This window comes from Ambystoma mexicanum, chromosome 1p, assembly GCF_040938575.1.
Source record: "Ambystoma mexicanum isolate Mex_15411 chromosome 1p, UKY_AmexF1_1, whole genome shotgun sequence".
Taxonomy (NCBI): Eukaryota; Metazoa; Chordata; class Amphibia; order Caudata; family Ambystomatidae; genus Ambystoma; species Ambystoma mexicanum.
Window position 1 is genome coordinate 156,201,252 of NC_090921.1, and position 16,627 is coordinate 156,217,878.

General features: G+C 45.3%; 1 protein-coding gene across 3 annotated transcripts in view; it reads left to right on the forward strand.

Annotated features, from left to right (window-relative positions):
* Positions 1-16,627, forward strand: part of NEURL4 (neuralized E3 ubiquitin protein ligase 4) — a 1,090,504-nt gene that overhangs the window by 178,226 nt on the left and 895,651 nt on the right. For 2 of the 3 annotated variants that reach the window (XM_069645712.1, XM_069645722.1), the window contains exons 10-12: positions 14,860-14,945; positions 15,566-15,731; positions 16,212-16,410. In XM_069645712.1, coding sequence (XP_069501813.1) covers positions 14,860-14,945; positions 15,566-15,731; positions 16,212-16,410 — 451 coding nt within the window. The remainder of the gene's footprint in view (positions 1-14,859; positions 14,946-15,565; positions 15,732-16,211; positions 16,411-16,627) is intronic. The other variant, XM_069645703.1, reaches the window with a different exon arrangement.

A 16,627-nucleotide genomic window follows, 5' to 3' on the forward strand; every position in this document is an offset into this window, starting at 1 on the left:
TTGAATCCCTTCAGTCTGGTTTGGATACGGCCGACAGTGTTGGCCGATCCATGGCTGTGAGCACCGTTGTACGCAGATTTGCGTGGTTGCGGAAGTCGGGGTTTGCTCCAGATGTGCAGGCCCGTCTTCTCAACATGCCCTTTGATGGCGCACATTTGTTTGGCAGCAAGGCTGACGAGAGCCTTGAGAGGTTGCAGACCTCAAAAGCTGCGGCAAAATCTTTGAGCGCCGCGGTGCGTCAACCTCCGCCTTTTCGTCCTAGGGGACAGCAGTGGAGGGGAGGTTCCTTTCGTTACTACTACTCGTTGGTAGGACAAGATGGGTTGCCAGTCAAAGGGGCCTGCAAACAAGTACCCGGGGTGGTCTGGGAAATCGTAGTGACAAATCCGCTCAGGCAGCTGCCTCTTTGCCTTCAGGCACTGCCGCAGCCGCTACCAAACAGTCAAGATACCATAGCCCACGGCTACTACCTTCCCTTCCTTCAGCGGCCTCACGACAATCTACCGGGGAAACTCTCTTTGAAGCTTCCGGATCTGCTCCTTGCGCAGAAAATCTTGTCCCTGCTGGAGAAAGGCGCTATAGAACTGGTGCCTGTAGCGGAGAGGAAAAAGGGATGGTATTCCCCTTATCCCAAAGAAAGACTGGGGATTGAGACCCATCATGGACTTGCGTTGGTTGAACAAACTTCTCTGGCACAAGTTCAAGATGGTCACTCTTTCTCAAGTCCTCCAGGCCCTTCAATTTCAGGATTGGTTGGTGTTTCTGGACCTCAAGGATGCTTACTTCCATGTGCTGATCCATCCTGCGCACAGGAACAAGTTACTTACCAACTGGTAACGTTCTTTCGACTGTATGTTCCTCCAACGCATTCCACATCGCCCTCCCAGCCTGCCCCTCAGGAGAATTTCCTATGCAATTGCAGCTTCTGTTTTCTGCAAGAGTAAGTGCAGTCCAGCAGGCATCAGACTGGTGCCACAGGTTCTGGGGGAAAAAACGTAAACTGAGGCTATGGACTCTGTGCGTCCATTTGTAACATCCTGTGACGTTCCCCTCGACGGAGGCCTTCGAGGGACATTGAACCGACCTCATTGATGCAGGACGCCTTCCGCCGAAAAAGTTTCCGAAGTGAACAGCTGTGGACATTACATGTCAAAGATGTGGAATGCGTCAAAGATGTGGAATGCATTGGAGGAACATCCAGTCGAAAGAATGTTACCAGTTGGTAAGTAACTTGTTCATCTCAGCCTGCCTACAGCTGGCACCTAGACAACTAGGGTCCCTCTTCTGTTTCTGAGTGAACTCATGCAATAGACTAGGGAAGGACTGGATAAGTAAATGATTGTCTTGAAAAGAGTAACAAGTGTTTGAAAGTTTCTTACTTAAGAAAGAGTTAATTGGTAAATGCAACCCGAAGAGTGAACAGTTACAAAAGTTCTTAACTTGAATGTGTGTGGTGCCATTCTGAAAATTATATAAAAGGTTAATTTACTCACCTGTTAATTGGTTGTGCCTCTTTTCGAATTGTAATGCTGTTGGCTTCACTATTTCTTTCAGAGAATAGGTGTATATGTTTCGCAAGTGTGACTTGCTTCCCCTAACTTGCTGTATAGCCTGTTTAGAATAAGTCTGCCTTAGGTTTTACATATCTAGAATAACATTGAGTCATTCATAAAGTGTAACATTGGGTTTTTCTGTCCCTGGTCCGTCTTATACAGATGCTAAAACAATCTTAGGTTTATACCTACCTTTTAAGTTGCTGATAGCTTTTTTTAAAAAGTATATAGATTTTACTTGCCTTGAATTAGCTGTGTGCCATCCTAGAATAAGTTAGTTATAGCTTACCGCAATCTGTGTTCAACTGATCTGAAAAGGAACTGTAATAGTATGTTAAAATATTAGGTTTTACATGCGTGGAATAGCTGTGTGTAATCCTAAAACATGTTCTGTAGGTGTAGTTGACCTTGGTCTACCTGGTGCAATCCTTCATTAGTGTAAAGAGTTATTGCTTATCTTGAACTGTGTTCCACTGAGCTGAAAAGCAAATGCAGTTGGATATATGATATGGCATTTATAACGCGCCTATATACAAGTTTTTCAAAGCGCGACGAGGCAGGTGGGGTACAAGAGGAGACAGACAACGATCCTACTAGGCCAAGTGTCATTCAGATCGCGCAAGTGCGAGGGAAAGTGCAGTATAGGGTTAGTAGAATAACAAAAAAAATAAATAAATAAGGGCCAGCTGGTGGCAAGTGCAAGGTAAGTGCAGACAAGTGCTGGGAAGGGGGGCTGTAGGGATACAGTGCAGGGGTTGCCAGGGAGGCAGTGCAGGGGAGAGTGGCTGGGCCAAAGGACCGAGTTCGGTGAGTGGTCCAGTAGCCGATTCAGTACAGTTTCAGTAATTTTAGCAGGGGAGAGAGGGAGAGAAAGCGGAGGCAAAGAGGAAGGTTTTGAGGTGCTTCCGGAACCGGGGATGGTTCTCCTCCAGTTTCAGGGAGGCAGGAAGGCTGTTCCAGAGAGAGGCCCCTGCTGCGGAGAGAGATCTACCCCTAGCACGTTGCTTGGAGAAGCGGCTGACCCTGAGGGAGTTGGAGGCGGATGAGCGGAGCGCTCGATTTGGAAGTTACTTTGAAAGATAGTTGAAAGTATTTTGGCCCAAGGTCCCAGAAGGCCTTGTGGACAATGCAGAGGGTTTTAAACTTAATCCTCGCAGCCACTGGGAGCCAGTGTAGCGATTTCAGTCCTGGAGAGATACGGTCCCTGGGCTTGAGGCCAAGGACAAGTCTCGCAGTCCTGTTCTGGATGAGTTGTAGAGGGCGGAGAGTAGAGGCAGGAAGATTTAGATAGAGGCTGTTACAGTAGTCCAGCTTCGAGAGAACCAGGGCTCTACAGACAGTGAGCCTCTGGGGGAAGGAGAGGAGAGGAAAGGAAGGATACCTCTGAGGAGGTGTAGCTGGTAGTGTGACTTCTTGGAGACGTCAGATATGTGAGGAGAGAAGGAGAATTTGGAATCGAAAATGACCCCAAGGTTTTTTGACTTGCAGGTAGGAGCAGGAAGAGGGCCAAGAGAGGCGTACCGATGAGTAGATCTCAGTCTTACTGGCATTAAGGCAGAGGTCATTGGCGCCAAACCATTCCTGGATAGCAGAAAGACAGAGATGAGGGAAGGAGAAGAGGAGGCAGATGGTAGCCTGAAAATGAGCTGGGTGTCATCCGCATAGCACTGAAGGTTAGGGCAGAGAGCGGCGATGCGGTGGGCAAGTAGTGCCAGGTACTGGTTGAACAGCCAGGGAGAGAGGTTAGATCCCTGGGGGACACCACAGGTAGAGAAAAAGATGTCGGAGAGGAAGGACCCTAGTTGGGCCTGGGAAGGTCAATTGGAGAGGAAAGACGTCAGCCACGCCAGAGCCTGACCAGTGATACCCAGGTTATCGCGGAGAAGGTTGAGCAGGATGGTATGATTGACAGTATCAACGGCAGAAGAGAGATCAAGCAAAATAAGAACACATGGAATATTGGAGTCAAGGTTCGAGAGCAGGTCCTCACGGATGTTCAGGAGACCAGTTTCCGTGCTTCTGGCAGCTCTGAAGCCAGACTGATGGTTGTGAAGACTACCAACAGATTCAGCATGGAGATTAAGCTGGGAGATGGCCAGCTTCTCCGGAAGCTTGCCCAGGAAGGGAGTGATAGAGATTGGGCGATAGTTAGCCGGGCAGGAGGGGTCGGAAGAGGGTTTCTTACGAAGGGGGTGCACAAGGGAGTGCTTGAGGGGGGATGGGAAGACTCCAGATGCGAAGGAGTGATTGCTGAAGTCAGCCAGGGCAGGAGCCAAGGAGTCGATGTGGTCCTTGATAGTTTTGGAGGAGCATGGGTGGACCTGTTTTGAGAAGACTTTCATAGATCGGACTTGTCTCAACCTCGTCAGCAGAGAAAAGGGGAAAGGCAGAGAAAGGGGGAGGAGGGGTGGCTGCAGAAGGGCCAGAGGAAGAGCAGGGAAAAGAGGGGGGGAGGTGATGGGGGGAGAGTGAGGACAGGATGTCCTGAGTTTTTTAAATGAAGTGAGAGGCCAGTGCCGTGCAGAGGGCCTGGGAGGGGATATTACACCAAAAGCTCATACTCACCTAGTATAACTGTGTGTTATCCTCAAAGTAGTTATAGGTATATATACTGTTCCTTGAATCTGTGTTCTACTTTTCAGAAATGTATCCTGGGAACAGGGTTGGTTGATTATGTGATTCATTTGCTCAGTGTCACTGCATAACTGACAGGTCTGCTACCCTAGTATTACTGAAAGTAATTAAAAAGTAAATATTGGTTTTACTCCCCATGAATAGGTGTGGCCTATACTAAACATGTATGATACGTTTTCTGAAGGTTTTATGCTTTGGTCTGTGTACCTTCAAGCATTGCGATGTGTTTTATAAATGTGTGTGACTCTGTAACCAGTACTTATCCCAAGACTTAACTTGGTCTACTTTTATTTATAATAAACCTTTATTTTTCATAATACTTCTGGTTGACTGTGTTTCTATTGAATCCTTGGTATAATGTCTCGGGAGGATGGCTCAGGGGCAACGTGCTCGCCTTGGGAGCAAGACGACACAGAGCAACACAGGTTCAATCCCCGGGTCTGGGCTTAGAAACCTCTGGGTATTAAGCGTGTTACAAATAACCAATCATATATCCTACTAGAGGTTCAGTTTACTTTCCTACAGTCCTCTGCCCCATCTAAGATCAGCCTGGCTGCTCTGTCTACACTACCATATACTCATGTGGGACAGCCTTATACTGAGAGTGGAGTCTTCAGAAAAACTGTCCTAACAGGTGGCCTTTTAAATGGCGAATGACACACGTTTTTTTTGCTAACGTTTCCCCTCCCCAGCCGGCGACAAACGATAAAACTCTAGTGCAATCTCAAAATATGCCTTAAACACTTTAAGTAGTCCTGTTGATACCGATCAGGTGGGGGCACTCTGTGAATCTCAAACCTATGTCTTAACAAACAGGAAGGGAGCAGATTCAGTGGAATCAGGGGAGGGTGTGACACAGGCACTCACAGGAACATTGCTCGGCTCAAGAAAAACCCTGAACTGTGCGAATCAAGGAGCCTGTGCGGCTCGGCTTCAGTATTGAGCGAGAGAGCAAAGCTGGGACTAACCCCACCGCGCATTGTGCGATCGTCAGTAGAAGGGGTTTATGCTTATCATTGAAAGCATGGAGCAAATCACTCGGAGTTCAAGAATATTAATGGCACTTTAGATCAAGGGATTCCCAGCCTCTGACACAAACTACCAAAGCACACAGAGGCAGGCAGGGCAAAAACGTAGCCTCCCCCTCCCTAGAGGAAGAGTGGCTCGCCATATCAGATGCTGATCTATTGGCAAGTATGGACCCTTTGGCTTTAACGCCCGCAGAGATCCAGCAAAGTCTAAACACCAAACGGAAGGACGTGGAGTTGGGGGAACTGCCTTACAGGTGGAGGTGACACCACAGGAAATACCCCAGGAACACTGACAGTCCTTTCTGAGTGGGACGACCACCTACCTGAGAAGAGGATCTTTGACAGAAGAACGCAATGAAGATCTAAATGAGAGCCATATGACGACCTTGGAGGCAAACTTATACCTAAACTCTACCCAAGGTCAGTCCAGGCTCGAGGGGAACAAAGTGTGGGGGAGAACATCGCACTGGCGGCTCGACTGGTGAAAGACATCGCTGGACTGACTTTACAACTGAGCACGGGCTCCTTTTCTAGGGGTGATACAAGTCTAAATACGGAATTTGGAGATGACGCAGAGCTTGGTTTATCTGCTCACAAAAAAAGCTGATATGTGCACGAGAAACTGACACTGTGTCAACATTCGAAGTCCAATTTCCTATGCCAGTAGGGATGGTGTCTAGTGAGGTGAAAGGCGGTAGGCCCGCTTGGGGGGCAAAAGTGGCAACATCCCTGCCTACTGAGCTCAAGCGTGGAATCTGAAGAATCAGACATGGAAGCAACATGGAATCAGCAAAATCACCAAGTACAGAGCGATTGGGGGGGGTGGGGTCAGGAGTGACATCAGCCACAGGGGAGCAAGACCCTGTAGAATCTGCCCAGGAGAAAAACAAAAACAAATGTTTCAGTCTGCAAAACTCCAGGCCACAATTGGATCTATGGTCTGCGCTCTGTCCCCCTTCCTAAAATTATACAAAAATTTAAATGACAACTTTAAGGACCAGTCGACCCGTGTTAATGTACTCCAAACTTATCTTTATAGAATCCCATATTGAATAAGCCAAAGATAAACGATCAAGGGAGAAAGACAGAGGGAGTGATATTTAAAACACTCATCTTTACTTTATACATTTATATTGCGCAGTCCATGAACCCATAGGCTTGAGGCCGCAACAGGCTTGAGGGCGCAACAGAAAAGACAAACTGATCAGGATTGTAAAAAGAAAAACCACAAACCAAGTGGGGATCAAAATAGAAGGTTAAGCAAATAAGAGTTTTGAGTTTCTTTTAAAACATTTCTTTGGACCTTATGCTCCTGAAATCCAGAGACAGGCTATTCCAAACTCTGGGGGCTGCATTCTGGAAGGCACCCTTTGTGGTTTTGATAGTCCTTCATCTAGGAATCAATTGGTCCCTATTACTGGATCTCAGAGTTCATGTATAACTTTTTTCCTTAAGTAGAACGGACATCTTACCTTGGCAGCATTTCTTTACAATTACCAGTAAGCTAAAAAGCAGCCTCGACTCCACTGGGAGCCAGTGCAAGCCACGTCTGGCGTCGGAGACATGATCTCTCCTGGATAATCCCACCACTACTCGCACTGCGCTATTCTGTATTACCTGCAACCGGCTAATCTCTACTTTGTTGATGCCATAGAGTAAACTATTGCAATAATCAATTTTGGCTCCTACGATAGCCTTTGCAAAGTTCTCAGCATTTGCCAGAGGAATAAACGGGCGGAGATGGGCCAAGAGTTTAATATAAAAGGCCGCAGAAGACACCAGGCTACCCACATGAGCCTTCATATTTAGAAATTGATCTAAATATACACCTAACATCTTGACTTTCTTTTGGGTCATTATTCTTGTATCCTGAATTAAGAAGCTCTCATATGCTGGACCCAGTTTCCTAATCCAGTTAGGAGTGCCCACAACCAATGGCTCTGTTTTTTCTCTGTTCAGAGCAAATGCATTTTGCACCAGCCAACCTTCAATAAGGGAGTATATTTTATTCAGCTGCCTTTCATCCACATCATGAATACCAGTAATAATAATAACCAGTAAACTGCGTATCATCGGTGTAATTTGTCAAAATAACCCCACTTTACTCTAAAAGTCCAAAGATGGGCACCGTAAAAATATTGTGCAAGCAGGGTGAGATACACGATCCCTGCGGGACATCAAATTCAAGAGTCATAAGCGCAGTGCCTCTGCTTCCTCAAAGAACACTCTACAGTCCCAATTACCCAAAAAGGATAGGACCCATTGAGAAGCTGCACTTGAAAAATGTGTTACTTCCCTCAACCTGGTGAACATAATACAATGATCCACCAGGTCGAAGGCCGCCGACAAATCCAACAGCATCAAAACAGCAGCTGCTCCATTAGCCACCCATTCCAGCAATCTGACTGTGAGTTCAAGCAGCGCAGTTTCTGTCCCAAATACCGGCCTAAACCCAGATTGATGGTTATTAAGAATGGAGTACTTGTTAAGACATTTGTACACATGCAACACGATCCAGAATTTTAAGCAGGAAAGGGGTATTTGTAATCGGTCTGTAGTTCAGGGGTATATCATTGCCTTAATCAAAGATTCGAGTGAAAACCAAGTCTTTCCTATCCTGCTTCAGGGACACCATAAGATTAATGAAGAGCCAAGACAACATCAGGAGCAGGAAACGTTACTCAAAACGAGTGGACGCAGACTTAACGTTAAACATACCTCATACCGCCCCTAGACCAACTGAAATGTCGCTAGAGACCGTAACCAAAGCGCAACCTCCACATGACAATATGGAGAGTGTACAAGTTCCATCTAGTAGTGGACTTGGGCCTCCCACTGAATTAGGGGAGTGTCGGATGCAGGCAGATATTCACCCTCCACCTTCCCGTACCCTTGTACCCCCAAGCTGCAGTACAGAGATTGATTTCGACAGAAGCAGCTAGGCCTGACGAAGCGACTGGGGTGTACAGCTGAACACGTTAATCTTCACAATTTTCAGCATGGATCACGCAGACAAACATCCGAATGAAAACAAAAGGAAAGAAAATCGCTGACCCTCTGGAAAAAATCAACATATGCCAATGTTGGAAACCTCAAGGGGTGATGGCTCAAGGAACTTTATCAGAAATGTAAGAACGGTATCAGTCGAAGCAGCTCGAAATGCAGCTACAAGGGAAGATCAGTCAACGGAACCAAACAAACCAACTCCCACAAAACCCTTGGAAAAACAACTAGGCTACGGACATTGCAAGAAGCAATGACTGATGTGGAAATCCTTGATGATGCTCTGTTGCAGCTGTTGACATATGAGGACTATGAAACGGACGACTCTGCAGAAGAATCATTGTCCGATTCTAACTTGAGCCTTGAAGAACCAGGGGAACAAGACCAGGTATCTCAAATAAAAAAACTCGACCGTCCTGAACAAAATATTTGAAACACTTGATAAGCGGGCTAAAGCTGCTCTGAAGCGAGCCCCTACCGATAGACGTTCTCCATTGATTGACAAAAGTATTGAACAAATTTGGAGGGACAGACAGTCCTGTGAGCAGGGTAGAGACCTCTCCTACAAGAACCGGTCCCCAGGGCTAATCCTGCTCTACTCTGAAGTCCTGTCTCCCAATGAAACAAGACTTGTTACAAGACAGCCGTAAGGTGATTCTGGAGAGGGTACTGAAGACTGACGATAGCCTAATATTAAACCATGCCAACATATTGGGTTTACTACACAACGTACCACTACTACGAGTAATAGATTCCAAAGACATAAGGATAGTGGCCTTACCATGTGAGCAATGACAGTGTGCCTGCCTTCCTCGGCCCTGACAGCTCTCATGGTGAACGCAAACGATGACCTGCGGTAATTCCCCAACTAGCCGTGGCCCAGATCCTTCCCTGGATTACCGAAGGGAAGGGGTTCAAGAAACTAACAGAGGCTGTCGCATGGATGTTGAGGGGCTGTGCAAACCAGGAAGAGATAACCCAGTGGTTCCACAAGGCCCTGGGTCTGTTGAGGATCACTATAGAAGGAAGGAAAGTCAACACTGTATAAGAGAGTGGCCCAAGGAGCTTGGCCTCTGCAGCAAAGATAGCTAAAGAGGAGCCTTGGCTCCTGCCCCCAGAGATTAGAACATGACCTGGGAAGGATCCGGACTCCTGTAGATCGGATCTTGGAACACCAGAGGCTTCGCTCAGTATTCAGTGCTCTATACCCTAGGCTGGCAAAACTAGACATCATGTGCATGCAGGAATAATGGCTCTGAGAAACCCCACTACTAGATGGCTACACGGAATACCTAAATAAAGCGACAAAAGGGGCACGAGGCAGGCATAGCTCGGATCTATTGACACTGGTAAATAACTCCATGGGGGAAGGTGCTGCGAGTCATACACCCTAACCTCCTTATCCAAATAATACAATTCTTGGAATGCCCTGCATCTACCAAGGGAAATGTAGTCTTATTCAATCTGTATTGGAACCGCAATGCCAGCGATGCAAAATCCTTCGTTCACTATGTAATTACTTGGATAGACATGCTAAATATTCAACTAGATGATCCGTGGGTAATCCCCTGCAGTGACCTGAACATCAACTGCTTAGCTACGATTTCAAGGAGAAACTGTGGGGTGGGGAATAACTAGCAGAAAAAGTCCACACGAAGCCAGAAAGGGTTGTCGGAAACTTACCTGAGGGATATACACATCATAAATGGTCAAGTGAAGGGAGACTTGTCAGGAGCTACAATCTGGCATTCGGTATCAAGCATGACGTCGGACTACCTTTTCATCGCAGGTTCCATCTTCCCATGGGTGACATCCTTGAAGGTCATACCTACAAAACAAAGCGACCACAATCTGATGAGACTGAAATGCTGGCAGCATAGTTTGACAGTGGAACCAGGTAGAAATAGGCTCCGTATTAACCCTAAGACAGTCCCCTTGCTTACAGAGAGATGATAGCTTGGCAACAGAAGAAAGTAGAGGGGGCTGAATACGAATCACGTTTTGCTATCTTAAGGGAAGAATCCAATAGAGGATGCAAAACACACTTCAAGGGAAAGCATATATCTTGAGAAACAATTGCAAACAAAAACGCTTGCTACAATGCGGCCTCAGTAACATCTCTCCCAATGATATCCAGATGCCAGGAAAGGAAAAAAAGAAAACGATATAAGTACTGGGCCAAATCCTCTAGAGCCACCCTGTACCAAAATGACGCGGAATGTATGATGCAGGCTCTAAATATGAAGAACTCTAGGAATTTATGTTGCTAAATGGCAAGAAATCCGATATCGGTTCGTTAAAACTAAACCTCATCCACGAAACCGGGTGGGTGGAGCACTTTGAAAACCTCTTTGGCCTAAAGACAGGTGAGAAGACGACCCCGTTTTCTGGGCAACAAAACTCTTGGGCAATTGAATTTGAAAGAGAAGAAATCGGAAGCATCATTGCAAGGGCAAGCAACTCCTGAGCCCTGGGTCTGGCTGGCATGAAGAACGCCATGCTAAAAGAGGCACCCGAAACCTGGACAGACTTTTGCATGGTACTATTCAAAAGGATTGCCCTAAATGAAAGAGTCCCAGGCTCTTGGAAAAGGGTGGTTGTGGTCCCCATCTATAAGAAGGGGGATGGGGCCAAACCGAAAAACTGGGGAAAAATCTTTGCAGGAGTACTGCTGAATTGACTGAAGGAGTGGATAGCACTACGTCCCTAGGAAAACCGGCTTCATTTACAGTTTAGGCTGTGACTTGAACCTACTACTTATTAGTCTCCTCAAAATGAAGACGCTGAAAGGGAAAGATCGACTCTACATGGCATGCATAGACCTAGAGGCCTCCTTTGTTTGCATCAAAGGGACAGATTATGGGCTAAAATGACATCAAGGTTCTGCCCGAAGGACCTATTGGCGGCAATCAAAGATCTGTAAACTGGGACGACTGCAGATCAAACTCTATCAAGATGGGAATCTGACCAATGAGATACGTACCTATCGGGGCTTGAAGCGGGGCTGTTCCTTGACCCCCATCCTCTACAACTTATTTATCACTGACATGAGAGGTCTTAGTCCCGCCGAGATCATGTCCACCAAGGATCAATGGAATATCAGCGGGCTGGTTATCTTGGATAGAACACCCATTGGCCTTCAAAGAAAGCTGGACACTTTCCAGAAATTTGCTGACCAGAATGGCCAGAAGATCAACACAGAAAAAACGAAATTCTGGAGATCCAAAACTCAAGAGGGAGGAGAAAGAGAATACCATGCTGGAGGCTTGGGAAAACCTGAATTAAGACCTTTGGCTTCAATAAAATATCTAAGCATCATGATCAGTGCAAGCGGTTGGGAGAAGGCTTGGATAGTAGGTCTGAACCTGAAAATAAAGCAGTTAACAGCGCATGGCAGGGTGATCGGGAGGAAATGTGCTACATTTTCACTCCTCCCCGTCATCAACTTTTACAACCAGAAGGTTGTTCCAACTTTGACCTACACTGGAGAATCTGGTCTGGGGTTGCCATGGGAAACTTGGGAGAAACTGGAGAGCAGTATTCTGGAAGAGTATCTTAAGACTACCGAAGGCGATCCCCTTGGCAATCATCAGATACAAACTGGGCCTCCTATCATTATACCTGAGAATTGTTTGGAGAGTCCTGGCGACCTTTGGCAAACTTAATACCTCAAAGTGCCCTCCACAATACCAGATCATAAAGATGAAAGAAGACTGCATGACTGATTGGACTCTGAATCAGTGGAGAGAAAAAGTTTGACAGTGGACACCCTATGCCGAAATACCTTGCTGGTCAAAAGGGCCCTGTGGGCAGCGGACTGGACCGAATCTGAATCCAAAAGATCATCTTGTAAGATCATACCCTGTCAAGATCGCTCACTGGTCTTCCTAACATAACACCTGATTACCTAAAAAGATTTCCGAGCGCCAGATATAGAGACCTATAGCTGAGATTTTGTTTGAATGTCCTCCACACAAAGGTAACATTGCTTAGATATGGTGGAATGACAGATGCCGTCTATGCAACGATCAAACAGAGACATTGCAACACTTGATTCTTTTCTGCCCCGAATTGAGAACCGAGAGAACACTTTTCTGGTATGAGCGGATGAAGAACACCCTTGGGACGGACGCAGATGCATGGTCGGAGACCCTACATGGGGGGGACCAACGTAGCCATTACACAGTCCCTGGGTAAGTTCTTGGAGCTGGTCTTTTGGGAGAAATTCAGAGAAAACGCAGACCCTTAAGATTGGGCTACCTTTCCATTATAAACTAAATAGTGCACAGACTTCTTACTTTCATTGGTGGTAATTGGCGTACTGAACTTGATGGAAAGCCTATCGCAAGGGAAGCATGGACCGATGAATTGATTGATGAAGTCAGTGCTCCAGATAAGATTGTGAGGTGGGAGTATTTTACTCCCTGTTTTTAAACTTTGAGAGTAAATGATTTTAAGAGAGTAAAAATGGATTTTCTCCTTTGCAAGAGTAAAATTTATGTGACATCCAGCCGACGCATGCACAAACTGTATGGAAATCATTACCGTACGGCAGCTTTCTGCACTGTGACACAATACGCCTTTCATTATTTCTCTATGGTCTGGCCATTTGATCTGTTGTATAGATTTAAATGTTGAAATCACAAAAACCTAGCCAATTACATAGTAAAGCAAACATGAATTGTATTTTGATGTTCAATGTAAGTCCTCATTTTCTGGAGCGAATTACTTCCTAAAGGTATGCCAATGTTATGATACAACAGTGCAGAGAGGCAAGGACTCCATGCTAAATTCTATATCTAATCTAACGGTCAAATGGTAATTTATATAGCGCTTTTGGCAAAGCGCTGTACGTACAGCATATTTATCACAATTATCACCAAACACAAGTCAGTACTCCATTATCGACCTTGAAAGGCTGAGTTGGACTTACCGGGATTTGAACCTGCAACCTACAGATCACGCACAGATTGCAGCAATGAGTGCTCAACCGGCTGAGCTATCTTATTGGCTAACAACCTTCCAAGGTCGGTTAACTAAGTATCGACTGAGGTATAGTAATCACAGTACCTAGATGTTGGACGAACCATTTATGAAGCACTACATGAAGTTAAATACCGATCTGGATTATCACAGGCACAAGTATTTCTGAGTTTTTATTTCAATTACCAATGTAACTTTCATTTGTTTGTTTTTGAACAGCGCTTGCACTTCCTGGAGAGTCAGGTTTTGGATGTTTTAATTGTTGATTTGAGAGGCTAGAACAACTGTGATTGGTGTAATGACAATCACTCACCCTTGGGCAAAGACTCTGCTGCCACTGACCATTTATAGTACCTCATTGACTGCAAGGTTGAATCGATGTAAACTAGACTGTGCATAGTCATCATTTTACACACTGTTCTTATAATGAGTGTAAATTAAATTATCAGTATAAACATGATCTGCCTCTGCATTATTATGCACACAGCACCAAAACTCTGAAAAAAACAATTGTGCAATACTGGTTTGCTTTCACTGGAGGGGAAAAGCACAATTTGTTACTAAATATTAATTCTCAATTACAACTTAGTTTTCCATCTTATTAATTATACAATCCTAAAATTCTAGAAAAATATGCAAAGTGCTTCTAAAGCTGAATGGAAAGAAACCATTCATTTTATCACAGTGTGCAATTTCTTTTTTTGAAAGGCTTCAGAGAATTGCATTCTCTTTCAGAGGTGGCTTGCAATTACATCCATGTAGATAAAAATCAAAAGAAGCCTTCTGGTTTCTGTCAAGTAACCTGACCTTTGCACTGCCCTCTGCTATAAACCCGTGTGTAAATGTACAAAGGAAAATAATAAAGCTGTCGTATTTGCAAGATTTTAATGCGTGAAAAGGCCTTGTACGCACCTTATCTGGAGGCCAGGATGAAGTGAATCCTTCTTTGCTTCTCTTTTCTTCATTCTTTAAGTGTTCTCTTTGTAATGGATAGCAAAAGTTTAAAATAAACTAAATGCTAAATGAAAAAAACAGATTATGATTTTCAGAATTGGCCACTTTGTTGGATGAGCCATTTATGTACCCAGGTTTGGGGGTCGTGCACCACGTTTAAGTTTGTATTTTTCTAGGCTCCCACACTTATGATTCTTCGGAGGGGGTCAAAGGGTGGTAGTTTAACCATACTAGTCTATTACATTAACATTTTAACATGGCAAGAATGAATGAATGAATGAATGGAGTAATGAGTTTTGTATTTTATATATTTTACGTATAAAGGTTAGTTCAACCAATAAACTAATACGATTGCCGCAGGTGCGACACCCAGTTTTCTCAGTTACACTCAAGGTTCACAGTATTCCTTTGCATATTAAGCCCACACTTTTTCATGTGACCTCCTCGACAATTTTTCTCTCTGCTACTTTATTCTGCATTCCTGTTGTACCGTGTTTAACACCTTTTTTACTTTACCATGTGTGAAAAGCATGGAAGGCGGTGGATAGGTCAGGTCGGGTTCTCTTCTCTGCTGTATGCGGGTCTGAATGCCTCCTGTACTTTGCTTGTTGCATGGTTCTTCAATGGGTCAAAAGTGTGAAGTAGTCTCTTTTCACATTTGCATATTTGTACCTTAATCCCTTGTGCTCTTGGCACTGCAGGGACCTGGATGATGACCGGTAATGGGGTGATGCACAATGGGACAACCATCCTGGATGAGTATGGCCATAACCTGGACCGGCTAAAGGTCAGTCCCAGCCCCGCTTATCTTTTACATTGTAGTGCCAGAACTGATGGTGCTCCCACTTTCCCACCTTAGCTGCTTTTTTAGATGTCTGTGTCCCATAATCTCCAAGTGATACTCAAACTCTGCCCCTTACGCTTGCCCTGAAGAGCCTTGATTTCTTGACTTTCCTGATGTTACTGTTTTCTGGTATGTCTAGCCCCTTTGGCATTCTTAAAATGTCATGGTACCCTTCCAGCAAAGCTCTGCTTTGGGTGGTATTCCTTCCACCTTCTAGCTGTACCTGCCCTGCTATTATTGCTTCCATTGCACCTCTATACTTTCATTTTGCATGCAGGCCCTTCCTTTCTCTCCAAGCGTAATGTCTCCTGCTTGCAGATGCATCCTGTCTGTTGCCCAGGCATATATCTGCTTCTTCAGATGATCCTACCAGTCTAGCATTTCCAGATCTGTCTACTAAGCTTATTTAAATGCATCCCCTGAAATTCCATAACTCTCCCTTGGCATCTCCTCATGCGTCACCCTCCACACATCCTCTTATTCCCCAAGTACATCAAACCTTGTTTGTGTATCATTGTCTCTTGTTCCTGATGGCGCTCTGCTCACACTCATTTATGTCTTAGCAGGCTGGGGACACCGTTGGAGTGGTACGCAAGGAGGACGGGACACTGCACTTCTTTGTGAATGGCGTTGCGCAGGGGGCAGCAGCATGGAATGTGCCTCCTAATGTCTATGCTGTGGTGGACCTGTACGGTCAGGCAGCACAGGCAACAATTGTGGATGACTCTGGTGGGTGGTCGCTAACCATGATAACTGTAAATACTACGTCTTAAATCCAATATCCCCATCATTTGTTACTTGCCTCGGTTTTCAGAAGGATCAGGCCTTTTCTGTTTTATCAGGGCAAAAACTAAGTTTGTTAGGGTCAAAACTATATATTTTAGTGCAGACATGTGTAACCGTCTAAAAAAGGCCAGGACCCTCTTAAAGAGCCCAGTTTTGAGCACGGCTCCAGAAGTGCACTAGAAAGGTTATGATGGTTTCTTCATGCTCTAATACACCAGATTGTTGGTAAGCATATACCTGTGCTGTGATATAGTAGAGGACAAGGTGTGTGTGCGTGCGCACCTTATTTCAACAGAGGTGTTATGACTCAGTGCTCTAATTTGGTAATTTCTTCATTCCTTCTGTCCATGCCGACCCCAGCACAGTGCTCCTAAAGTCTATACCTTTGTACTCTCTTGATGCCGTCTTTCTTTTTGCTCCTAGACCTGCTTCCTCTGCCTGATGACCTATCTGATGGGAATAACCAGCTTTCTCCAAGCAGCCCCTCGTCCATCGCTTCAGTCAATGACCTTCGCTTCCATAGCTTGCATGGGAATAATGCTGTGATCACTAACGGGGGTCGGACTGCACTGCGCCAGAACTGCCGTAGCGAGTTTAATGACGCCATTGTCATCTCTAACAGGTAAGTGAAGATGACTTCTAGCATGTGGGGGTAAAAGGCTGATTCTAGAATAGACTGCTTGTGCAATAGATTGGTCCTCAAATTGAGACTTTCAGTCCAGTAAAAGGGAAAGGGTTGTGAGATGCACAAATATGTGATTGAAACATGCAGAGGTTATGCAAGTGCAAAGGACACCTTGCTTACTGATGAAGAATGGTCTGGTGTATTTTTGCAGAAT